This window comes from Cetorhinus maximus, chromosome 27 (assembly GCF_964194155.1).
Source record: "Cetorhinus maximus chromosome 27, sCetMax3.hap1.1, whole genome shotgun sequence".
Taxonomy (NCBI): Eukaryota; Metazoa; Chordata; class Chondrichthyes; order Lamniformes; family Cetorhinidae; genus Cetorhinus; species Cetorhinus maximus.
This window is the reverse complement of record NC_135905.1, coordinates 1,737,591-1,750,237: the sequence shown is the minus strand read 5'-3', so window position 1 is coordinate 1,750,237 and position 12,647 is coordinate 1,737,591. Positions and strand designations below refer to the sequence as shown.

At 43.4% G+C, this 12,647-nt stretch overlaps 1 protein-coding gene across 1 annotated transcript in view; it reads left to right on the top strand.

Annotated features, from left to right (window-relative positions):
* bms1 (BMS1 ribosome biogenesis factor) overlaps positions 1 to 12,647 on the top strand; it is a 71,717-nt gene that overhangs the window by 44,833 nt on the left and 14,237 nt on the right. The window contains exons 14-17 of the mRNA XM_078530525.1: positions 219 to 301; positions 3,466 to 3,642; positions 4,322 to 4,510; positions 11,134 to 11,314. Coding sequence (XP_078386651.1) covers positions 219 to 301; positions 3,466 to 3,642; positions 4,322 to 4,510; positions 11,134 to 11,314 — 630 coding nt within the window. The remainder of the gene's footprint in view (positions 1 to 218; positions 302 to 3,465; positions 3,643 to 4,321; positions 4,511 to 11,133; positions 11,315 to 12,647) is intronic.

Below are 12,647 nucleotides of genomic sequence, written 5' to 3'. Positions count from 1 at the left end.
GATATGGGGAGCAGACAGGAAAATGGATCTGAGGCAGCAGGTCGTTCATGATTGGATTGAATGGCTGAGCAAGCTCGAGGTGCCATATGGTCTACCCCTGCTGCTATTTTCTTTGCCCTTATGATGTAACGTTTTATAGCTGCTGCTCTTCCCCCGCCCCCACCCAGCCCCTCACATGTCTCTAAACCGTTTTCACACAGTGATTTTTTTTCTTCCAGATTCTGTGTATGGAGCATTTGAGGATCTGGAGACAGGAGAAATTCATTCAGGGAAACCTGTTGAACTAAAACAAAATCATGAGGTTTGTGTCTAAAAACCTTCTACCTCCAGAAAGATTAATGATTAATTAAATGGCACTTAATGCTTAAGAGGTCTTTTTTTTAGGAGATTCAGGCTTAAGCATAACAATTGATTTGGGATTTATACAGTTGGCTTTAATATAGGCTCAAACTCTGTGCTGCTTCAGTCTGCAGTTATTCAGAAGGTAATGTCAACTGATCAAAAGGCTTCATAAGAGATTGGCAACAAAGCACTGACTATTAAAGGGAATCTTAAAAATGTGGATTATGGGATGGCTGGGGCAGATCCATGTTAATATATGTGGTGCATTTTGGGAAAAGAACATTCAATTGTAAAGAGACGTTTAACGGTGAGGATAAGGCTGATTTTTAAGCAGCAAATCGGATTCTACATCTTCCTTGGGAAGTTGAATATGAAAGGAAGGAAATGATGTACAAGATATTAGTTAGGCCATTGTTGAAGCATCGCATGAAGTTCTGGGCTCCATGTTATTGGAAGGGTATTAGAGCTCGGAGAGGGCACAATCCATGCTGGACTGAAGTCAGGAAAGGGGTAAAGAGAAGCTCAGACATGCTGCACAAGGGTTTTTCTTCCGCGTTAAGCTCCTTGTTGAATTCTGTTCTCCTGCTCCATCCCTTTATCCTTTAAAATTCCACCATGTTCCGTCCCATTCTCCTCACTTTCCCAACTCTTTAAAATGCCATCTGGGAAGATTTAGCATTTTTGTGAGTTTATCCATAGAGGTAAATTCAGCAGTGGGATTAGTTGAGTGTTCTTTCAAAAAGATGGGACAAACACGATGGGCTGAAAGTCTTGCTTGTGTGCAACATCATCCGATAAATCTTCAGACCTGAGTTCATATCAGAAATATTTAGCTTCAAATAAAATTCCCTGTTGGTTAAATAACTGACAATGTCGGTTGTAAATTTGTATGCATCTTGTGACCATCTCATTAACCAGTGCAAAAATCTATTTACTCTATTGTAACCCTTCATAATCTGGAAGGCCTGTTTGTGGTTATCCATTACCATCACTTCAGTTCTTGTAGAAAAGGCCTCATCCTCCTGGTCTCTCCACAACTGTAAGCTCGCATTATATGCAGTGGGCTTATCCTCAAACTACCGAATGCTCCTGCTGTGACCTAACTAACGCTTAGTGTAAGTTTAACATCATTTCCTTTTGTATTTTATGCTTTTTTAAAAATCTAAATCATTAACAAAGGTGTAGTCGATTAGAATTGTCCCTGGATGGGCAAAGGAGGCACTTTAGAAATGTTTTTACAAAGCAGATCATTGGAACATAAATGCAAATGGAATTCAATCCAGAGAAGTGTGAGGTAATGCATTTGGGGAGGGCAAAAAAAGCAGGGAATACTCAATAAACAAGAGGATATTGAGAAGGGTAGAGGAAGTGAGAGATCTTGGGAGTGCATGTCCACAGGTCCCTGAAGGTGGCAGGACAGGTGGACAAGGTGGTCAAGAAAGCATATGGAATGCTTTCCTTTTATTGGGTGAGGTATTGAATACAAAAGCAGTGATTTTAATGCTGGAACTGTATAAAATGCTGGTTAGGCCACAGCTGGAATTGTGTACACGGTTCTGGTCACATTACAGGAAGGACATCATTGCTCTGAAGACAATACAGCGAAGATTTACAAGAATGTTGCCAGGGCTTGAAAATCGCAGTTATGAGGAAAGATAAGATAGGCTGGGGTTGCTTTCCTTAGAACAGAGGAGGCTGAGGGGTGACCTAATTGAGGTGTACAAAATTATAAGGGGCCTAGATAGGGTAGACAGGAAAGACTTGTTTCCCCAAACTGAGGGGTCAGTTACGAGGGGGCAGAGATGTAAGGTGATTGGTAGAAGGATTAGAGGACATCTGGAATTCGCTGCCTAAGTTGGTGGTTGAGGTTGAAACACTCAACTCATTTAAAAGGTACCTAGATCTGCACCTGAAGCACTGTAACCTGCAAGGCTATGGATGTGGAAAGTGGAATTAAATGTGTGACTAGTTTTTTTTTCTCTGTTTGTCTGGCACAGACACGATGGGCTCTTTCTGTGCCATAACTTTTCTATGGTGCTGTGGTTTTACTGCAAGCGGCTGACACTGTGCTCCAGTGTGTTTATGAAGCTGCCAGAAGGATCTTTGTTTCTTTTCCGGTCAACACATCACTGGTGGATGTCAGATGGCCAGTTAGCCTCAGTGCCTTGAGGATGGGGACATCATAAGAACTAGGAGCAGGAGTAGGCAATTCAGCCCCTCGAGCCTGCCCCGCCAATCAATACGATCATGGCTGATCTCATTTTGGCCTCAACTCCAATTTCCTGCCCTCTCCCCATAACCTTTCAACCCGTTACTAATTTAAAATCTATCTCCTCCATAAATTTATTCAATGCCCCGGCAGCCACTGTAATCTGAGGTAGTGAATCCCATAGATTCACAACCCTTTGAGAAAAGTAATTCCTCCTCATCTCTGATTTAAATCTACCACCCCTTAGCCTAAAACTACGGCCTCTCATTCTAGAATCCCCCACAAGGGGAAACATCCGCTCCACGTCTACTTTGTCGATCCCTTTAGCATCTTATATACCTCAATTAGATCTCCTCTCATCCTTCTAAACTCCAGCGAGTATAGGCGTAAACTGCTCAATCTCTTCTCATAAGACAAGCCCCGCATCTCTGGAATCAATCTAGTGAACCTCCTCTGAACCGCCTCCAATGCAACTACATCCATCCTCAAGTAAGGGGACCAAAACTGTGCACAGTACTCCAGGTGCGGTCTCACCAATGCCTTGTACAGTTGTAACAACACTTCCCTATTTTTATACTCTATTCCTTTAGCAATCATCCAGGACTCTTGTTGCTTTTGGCTGTACACTTAACTCTGCTGTAAGGTACATGTAAGTGTCCATTACCTGAGAACAGGATTGGGCTTAGCTGTCATATCCAACAAGGTGAGTCATCCACAAATTATAACTGGTCACTGGAGCAAGCTGCTGGAGCACGTGGGACATTTCCTAGGAAACCAGTCAGAAATTAGTCAAAATGTTCCAAGCCTCAGGATTTGATGAGAATGGCAGAATTGGAAGCATTTTAGTCTGTATTATAACATCTGGATGTTGAAATTAGCTTTAAAACTGAAAACGAAGTTGTGTGCTGTATTAGGGTGAAGAAGAAGATGAAGACGGTAATGATGATCCTAAAGGCACAGAGGAGGAGGAAGAACAGAGCAAGCGTTTGGCGAAAAAGCGAAAATTGAAGGAAATGTTTGATGTGGAGTATGATGATGGCGAAGGAACCTACTTCCACGATCTTAAGGACGAAATGCAGAAGCAGGCACAGGTAGGGATAAACATTCTCGGTCCGGAGTTTGGCACTTCCTATAATGTCATCACAAGTGTAACTTGTCAAGTATGCATTCGTCGGAAATCTTAATTGTCAAAAGCTGAAGATGATATCAATGCTTTAGGAGTGCTTTGCGTGGTTCAGCTTCTCTACCTGCTTTTATTGATTGCTCAAGTTTAATTGTTTTCACTCCATTGTTAATCCCTTATTTAGCTCCCTTTTCACCTGTTCACTGTTTACTTGTTTTACGAATATGGAATTTGAACAAATTTGGTGCAGTTGTAAGTGAAATACAAAGTTATTAATAAGACCTATGCATGGATAGTGGAATTCCCTTGCACTTCTCCTTTGGGTACGATGTTGCAAGAAATCACTATAATCGGAAAACTAGAGCAAAATACTGCAGATGCTGCAAATCTGAAATAAAAACAAGAAGTGCAGGAAATACTCTGCAGGTCAGGCAACATCCCTGGAGAGTTGACTCTCAGGTCACTGACCTACCATTAGTTCTGAAATGTTAGCTGTGTTCCTCTCCACAGTTGCTGTATTTACAGCATTTTTTGTTTTTACTATAATAAGAAAATTGTGTCTGCCACCTAACCCACAACCCCGGCAATATCCAGTGAATGAACGTTGCTGATTTCTTTATTCTGACGTGGCTTTCCCTTTCAAACAGCTTAACCGAGCCGAGTTTGATGACCAAGATGATCAGACCCGAGTCCAGTATGAAGGTTTTAGACCTGGAATGTACCTCCGTGTTGAGATTGAAAATGTGCCCTTTGAGTTTGTGGCAAATTTTGACCCCTGCTATCCATTGATACTCGGTGGCTTGGGAAACAACGAAGGAAATATTGGATATTTGCAGGTAATGGCTCACCAATAACAACAATTTGCATTTATATAGCGCCTTGAGCAGAGAAAAACATCCCAGGATATTTCACACGAGCGTTGTCAGATCAACAAATTAATGTTAAGTCAAAGAATGAGATATGACTGGTGACCCAAAGCTTAGTCAGAAGGAAGTTTTAAGGAGGGTCTTAAAGGAAGTGTAGAAAATGGAGGGTTTAGGGAGGAGGAGGCGATGGTGTAGTGGTATTGTCGCTGGTAATCCAGAGATCCAGGGTATTGCTCTGGGGACCCACGGCAGATGGTGGAATTTTAATTCAATAAAAATCTGAGTTAAAAGTCTTAAAATAGTGACAATAAAACCATTGTCGGGTGTTGTTAAAAACCCTGCTCTTTAGGGAAGGGCTTACCTGGTTGTCCTTACCTGGTCTGGCCTACATGTGACTCCAGACCCACAGCAATGTGGTTGACTCTTAAATGCCCTCTGAAATGTTGTAACAAACTGCTACAAAGTCACAAAAATGAGGTGGAAAAACCTTGGTGAGGCTATAACACAGGATTACTTGCATCCCAAACAGAATAAGCAGCAAGTGATAGACAGAGCTAAGCGATCCCACAACCAACGGATCAGATCTAAGCTCTGCAGTCCTGCCACATCGAGTTGTGAATGGTGGACAATTAAACAACTCACTGGAGGAGGAGGCTCCACAAATATCCTCATCCTCAATGATGGGGAGCCCAGCACATCAGTGCAAAAGATAAGGCTGAAGCATTCACAATAATCTTCAGCCAAAAGGCCGAGTGGATGATCCATCTCGGCCTCCTCCGGAGGTCCCCAGCATCACAGATGCCAGCCTCCAGCCAATTCGATTCACTCCACGTGACATCAAGAAGTGGCTGAAGGCACTGGATAGTGCAAAGGCTATGGGCCCTGACAATATTGCAGCAATAGTAATGAAGACTTGTGCTCCAGAACTTGCTGCACCCCTAGCCAAGCTGTTCCAGTACAGCTACAACACTGGCATTGACCTGGCTATGTGGAAAATTGCCCAGGTATGTCCTGTACACAAAAAGCAGGACAAATGCATCCCGGCCAATTATCGCCCCATTAGCCTACTCTCGATTGTCAGTAAAGTAATGGAAGGGGTCATCAACAGTGCTATCAAAGCGGCACTTGCTTAGCAATAACCTGCTCACTGATGCTCAGTTTGGGTTCCGCCAGGGCCACTCAGCTCCTGACCTCATTACATACTTGGTCAAACATGGACAAGAGCTGAACTCCCGAGGTGAGGTGAGAGTGACTGCCCTTGACATCAAGGCAGCATTTGACCGAGTATGGCATCAAGGAGCCCCAGCAAAACTGGAGTCAATGGGAATTGGGGAAAATTCTGGTTGAAGTCATACCTAGCACAAAGGAAGATGGTTGTTGTTGGAGGTCAGTCATCTCAGCTCCAGGACATCACTACAGGAGTTCCTCAGGGTAGTGTCCTCAGCCCAACCATCTTCAGCTACTTCATCAAAGACCTTCCTTCCATCATAAGGTCAGAAGTTGGGATGTTCGCTGATGGTTGCACAGTGTTCAGCACCATTCGCGACTCCTCAGATACTGAAGCAGTCCATGTCCAAATGCAGCAAGACCTGGACAATATCCAGGCTTGGGCTGACAAGTGGTAGGTAACATTTGCACCACACAAGTGTCAGGCAATGACCATCTCCAACAAGAGAGAACCCAGCCATCGCCCCTTGATGTTCAATGGTATTACCATCACCGAATCCTCCAATATCAACATCCTGGGGATTACCATTGATCAGAAACTGAACTGGGCTATCCATATAAATACTGTGGCTACAAGAGCAGGTCAGAGGCTAGGAATCGTGCGACGAGTAACTTACCTCATGACTTCCCAAAGCCTGTCCACCTTCTACAAGGCACAAGTCAGGAGTGTGATGGAATATCCCCCACTTGCCTGGATGAGTGCAGCTCCCACAACTCTGCCCTGGACGATGTCCAGCTTCTTCAAAGCAGCCCACTTGGTTGGCACCACATCCACAAACATTCACTCCCTCCAGCACCGACGCACAGTAGCAGCAGTGTGTACCATCTACAAGATGCACTGCAGGAATTCACCAAGGCTCCTTCGACAGCACCTTCCAAACCTATGACCACTTCCACCTAGAAGGGCAAGGGCAGCAGATAGATGGGAATACCACCACCTGGAGGTTCCCCTCCAAGTAATTCACCATCCTGAAATATATCGCCGTTCCTTCACTGTTGCTGGCTCAAAACTCTGGAACTCCCTCTCTAACAGCACTGTGGGTGTATCTACACCACAGGGACAGCAGCGGTTCAAGAAGGCAACTCACCACCACCACCACAAGGGCATCTAGGGATGGGTAATAAATGTTGGCTGAGCCAGTGAAGCCCACATCCCCGTGAATGAATAAAACAAAATTCCAGAGTGTAGGATCGAGGCAGCTGAACACATGGTCATCGATGAAAGTCAGAAATGTACAAGAGGCCAGAATAGGAACAGATCTCAGAGGATTGTAGGGCTGAAGGAGGTTAAAGAAATAGTGAGCGGGTGAGGCCATGAAGGGATTTGAACACGGGGTGAAAATTTTAAGATTATGGCCTTGATGGACCGAGGGCCAAAGTAGGTCAGTTAGCATGGGAATGCTATTTGGTGCGAGTTAGGACATTGGCAGCAGAGTTTTGGATGACCTCCAGTATACACATGGTTGGAGAATGCGAGGCTGGACTGGAGGGCATTGGAATTAGGCAATCTTACAGATGTGGAAGTAGCTAATCTTGGTGATGATATGGGCTTGGGGTCAGAAGCTCAGCTCAAGGTCAAATAGGATGCCAAGGTTGTGAAAAGTTTGGTTCCATCTCAGATAGTAGGCAAAGAGGGCCTGGAATTGGTGGTGAAGAAATGGAGTTTGTGACAAGAGACATAAACAATTTTGTGTTTAATTATGGCTGTGAAGCTGTTTGGAGCAGTTTCTGTTGCAGGTTTGATCCTCACTTTTTGTTCAGGGATTGACACTCCAGTGCAGCATTGAGGGATGCTGTACAGTCAGGTAACTTCTTTTGGATAAGACTTCAAACCTCGCAGCTGGATGTGAAAATCCTTGGCACTATTCAGAAGAAAAACAGGCACTTTCTCCCTGGCCTCCTGACCAATACTTATCATCAATCAACATCACAGAAAAAGACAGATTAGAAACAGTAGGCAGTCATTTAGCCCCTTGAGCCTGCTCTGCCATTCAATGAGATCATGGCTGACCTGCAACCTAACTACACTGACCCACCTTTGCCCCTTATCCCTTGATACCTTTGGCAAACAAAAATCTACCAATCTGTTTTAAAATGAACAAGTAACCCAACATCAATTGCCATTTTCAGAAGAGTTCCAAACTTCTATCACCCTTTGCATGAGGACATGTTTCCTAATTTCACCCCAAAAGGGCTGATTCTTAATTTTTTGACTCTGCCCCATAGTCCTAGATTCTCCAGTTAACATAAATAGTTCCTTCCAATCTATCCCATCAATTCCCCTTCATATCTTTGAATAATCACCTCTTAACCACCTATATTCCAGGAAATACAATCCTAGTTTGTTTAATCTCTCCTTGTAGTTTGTCCCTTGGAGTTGAGCTATCATTCTGGTAAATCTACACTGTACCCCCTCCCAAGGCCAGTATATCCTTTCTAAGATGTGATGCCCAGACTTAATCGTAGTAGAACCATAGAACACTACAGCACAGAAAACAGGCCATTCGGCCCTTCTAGTCTGTGCCGAAATATTATTCCGCTAGTCCCATTGACCTGCACCTAGTCCATAACCCTCCAGACCTCTCCCATCCATGTATCTATCCAATTTATTCTTAAAACTTAAGAGTGAGCCCGCATTTACCACGTCAGATGGCAGCTCGTTCCACACTCTCACCACTCTCTGAGTGAAGATGTTCCCCCTAAACCTTTCCCCTTTCACCCTAAAGCCATGTCCTCTCGTGTTTATCTCTCCTAATCCAAGTGGAAAGAGCCTACTCGCATTTACTCTGTCTATACCCCTCATAATTTTGTAAACTTCTATCAAATCTCCCCTCATTCTTCTACGCTCCAAGAAATAAAGTCCTAACCTGTTTAATCTTTCCCTGTAACTCAACTCCTTAAGACCTGGCAACATCCTAGTAAATCTTCTCTGCTCTCTCTCAATCTTACTGATATCCTTCCTGTAGTTAGGCAACCAGAACTGCACACAATACTCCAAAGTTGGCCTCACCAATGTCTTATACAACCTCACCATAACATCCCAACTCCTATACTCAATACTTTGATTTATGAAGGCCAGTATGCCAAAAGCTTTCTTTACAACCTTGTCTACCTGTGACGCCACTTTCAGGGAATTATGTATCTGAACTCCCAGATCCCTTTGTTCCTCCGCACTCCTCAGTGCCCTACCATTTACTGTGTATGTCCTACCTTGGTTTGACCTTCCAAAATGTAACACCTCACACTTTTCCGCATTAAATTCCATTGCCATTTTCTGGCCCATTTTTCCAGTTGGTCCAGATCTCTCTGCAAGCTTTGAAAGCCTTCCTCGCTGTCCACAACGCCTCCAATCTTAGCGTCATCAGCAAACTTGCTGATCCAATTCACCACATTATCATCCAAATCATTGATATAGACAACAAAAACAATGGTCCCAGCACAGATCCCTGAGGCACACCACTAGTCACAGACCTCCAGTCTGAGAAGCAATCATCCACTACCACTCTCTGTCTTCTCCCAGTACTCCAGGGATGCCTAATTAGGGCTTTGTATAGCTGAAGCTTGACTTCTATTGCATTGTATTCTAATTACCTGGCCATTATCACGTAGTTGTGTGTGGGAGGTTTTTGTGAGCAAATTGGCTGCTGTATTTTCTACATTATACAAATGGCTGCACTTCCAAAAGTACTTAATTTACTATAACGCACTTGGGGAAATCCTGTCATTGTGAAAGGCGCTATATAAATGCAAGTTTTTCTTTTGTGCTGGGGCATGCATAACTGAAGATTATTGTGCAGTGTACACAGTTAGGAGCATTGCACTTAAAACACACTTTCACTTCTTTAAATCCTGCTGGCTTGTCCTATTTTGTCTCCTGAGTCAGCAGCAGTATTTGAAATATTGATGTTCCCAGTCTGATGGTGGAGGGGCAGTAAGAACAGTGTGGACCCTGGGTCCATTAATACAGCTCTTGTCCATTCCCTAGTTGGATACAGGCAGAACACCAGCTTCTGATTTACTACTCCTCAGCAGGACTTGACTATGATACTTTTAGTTTTTGGGTACATTACAGTCCAATGGTAAATGTTGGAGGAACCTCATCAATATTATATACAATATTTTAAAATATATTTTCCAAAAAGCTCCGACTCCCAGCTGCCAGAGAAGGGACTGTAGGTACGAGTTTGTGATCCCAGGGGTGTGGCTGCTCCTTGGTTCTGGCTTTGGAAGCCAAATGCTTGGGGACGCTGCAGGATATCAAACAGCAAATGTGTCCGACTTTCTTGTTCCCCGGCCCTGGAGTGTTACAGCCAAATGCTATTGGGGATTATAACAATATAGCTCCAGCCAGGATGGAATCTCATATTGTGCTGCAGTCTGTGACATAGACCCTCGCCAATAGACTATGTTACATCTGTTGAGAAGAGTTACATTTGTCAGAACGAGCACCCATGCACAAAGTTTAACCTATATAATGTGTGTAGGTTGTTAGGACACAGCAGTTGGTAAAGGCCAAGTTATTTAAAATCCCGAGGAAAACTTGAAACAACTGTCATAACCTATATTTTCACTTGGTATGTTTGAGATGCAGCTCGGAATTCAGAAATAAAACCAACAGACCTCGAGAGGTTTTTTATATAAATTAAACATTTATTAATTTAACAAGGTATTAAACATAGACACATGTCTACAAATTACTACCATAATAACTATTAAACAAATCCCCAAATTAATCACTCCCAAAATCTTCCCCAGTGCAATAACAACCCATAGACTTTAAACCGACACCAGGCAAAGCACATTTGATCTTATGAATTCAAAGTGAGGTTTCTTTCAATTTGTCCCTTCACCAATAGTTGTAGGTTTACAGGCTTAGACCTTCCATGCCTCTGACTCCCTCTCAAAACTCTTCTGTGTATACCTAGCCTTCCCTTTGAACGCAGATTCTCATTGCATCACTAGGCGCTTTGAACTCCACCTCTTTTAACGATAAAACTCCTTTCATAGCACCAATTTTATTAGTAATATAAACATATTACTTGGTGTCTCCTAGCTATGTGCAAGATTTCACCCCCAGTCTTTGAATGGAAATGCAAACGTACTCTTTACCTTAATTTCCTTACTGTTTAACATCTCAAAATAACTGTACATCAAAGTACCCAGACTAGCTGGCTTTAATACAATTAACACACACACTCTCACCCACAGACACAGACCCTACTACAAGTCCAGTTTAAAATAATTTCCGGTAACATTATATACATTAATATCTTCATGACAAGGTACAATGCTACTGAGATGGCTCCAACGGAAAGGGTCATTGTAACTGCTGTCCACTAACGTTCCACTTTTTCCTGCTGAACCAGATGCGTTTGAAGAAGCATCGATGGCACAAGAAGATTTTGAAGACCAGAGACCCTTTGATCTTCTCCCTCGGCTGGAGGCGCTTTCAGACCATCCCGATGTATTACATTGAGGACCACAATGGACGCCACAGACTGCTCAAGTACACACCGGAGCACATGCACTGCTCTGCTACCATCTGGGGTAAGAGACTTCCCACTTCTCCATCTCCTGTCTCAGAGGATAACTCCGGGGATGTTGGCCCATGGGTGGTGGTTTACACTTTTCATGTGTGTGCTGTTACGATCTCCGTAGAGACCGATAACTTAAAAAAGAAATATGAGCTGCAATTAATAGCTGAAAGGATGACACAACAAAATTTCATATTTTTAAGATGTTTAATATTGAAATATTGAACAAACTCTATATTTGTTGGCCACTTATACTTTGAACCATAGAATGGAATATCTCCTTCGTTATATTAACACAACCGAAAAACATACTTCACAGGTAAATGTTACACTGTCCTTTAATTCAATTCTCACAGAATCTGTCCAAAATGATTCTTAGCTCCCAAGGGTTTACTTCTTTTCCTTTGTCAGCCTGGTCATTTCTAACCCTAGAACTGTCCTTCACTGTGAGTATTACTGGAGATCCTCCCTCTTGTGGGAGCGAGACAAATCTTCCAGCTTCATTTTAACTCCTTGTGAACTTGACCTTTTCAATCCGAGCTCAAATTTCCACCTGCATTCCTGTGTGGCGAACCATGGAGTCTTTGGATCTCACTCTCTCTCACTCTCTCTCACTCTCTCTCACTCTCTCTCACTCTCTCTCACTCTCTCTCACACTCTCTCACACTCTCTCACACTCTCTCACACTCTCTCACACTCTCTCACACTCTCTCACACTCTCTCACACTCTCTCACACTCTCTCACTCTCTCTCACACTCTCTCACACTCTCTCACACTCTCTCACACTCTCTCACACTCTCTCACACTCTCTCACACTCTCTCACACTCTCTCACACTCTCTCACACTCTCTCACACTCTCTCACACTCTCTCACACTCTCTCACACTCTCTCACACTCTCTCACACTCTCTCACACTCTCTCACACTCTCTCACACTCTCTCACACTCTCTCACACTCTCTCACACTCTCTCACACTCTCTCACACTCTCTCACTCTCTCTCTCTCGGGGACCCTGGCAGACTAACCCATCTGTAATATTCAGTGATATTTTAAGAAAGCCTGTAACACAATGGTCTGTACCTTTCCCATCTTGAAGCCCATCGCGATGCCAATGTAGATCCTATGGGCCTTGTATGCTGATTAGCTATCCTTAAGACCCCAACACTCTTTTATGTAGAAAGTAAATGGACGGTTTAAAGCACAACTGTTTACATCCGATATTCACAACACTTTTCTGGGACTTTGGACACTCTCAGTCCACTGTTACACACAGGCTGCTGCCATTGTGTCCAAGTGTAAACACCTTGCACCTTCTTCCCAGTAAAACAATCTGGGGTCCTTTAA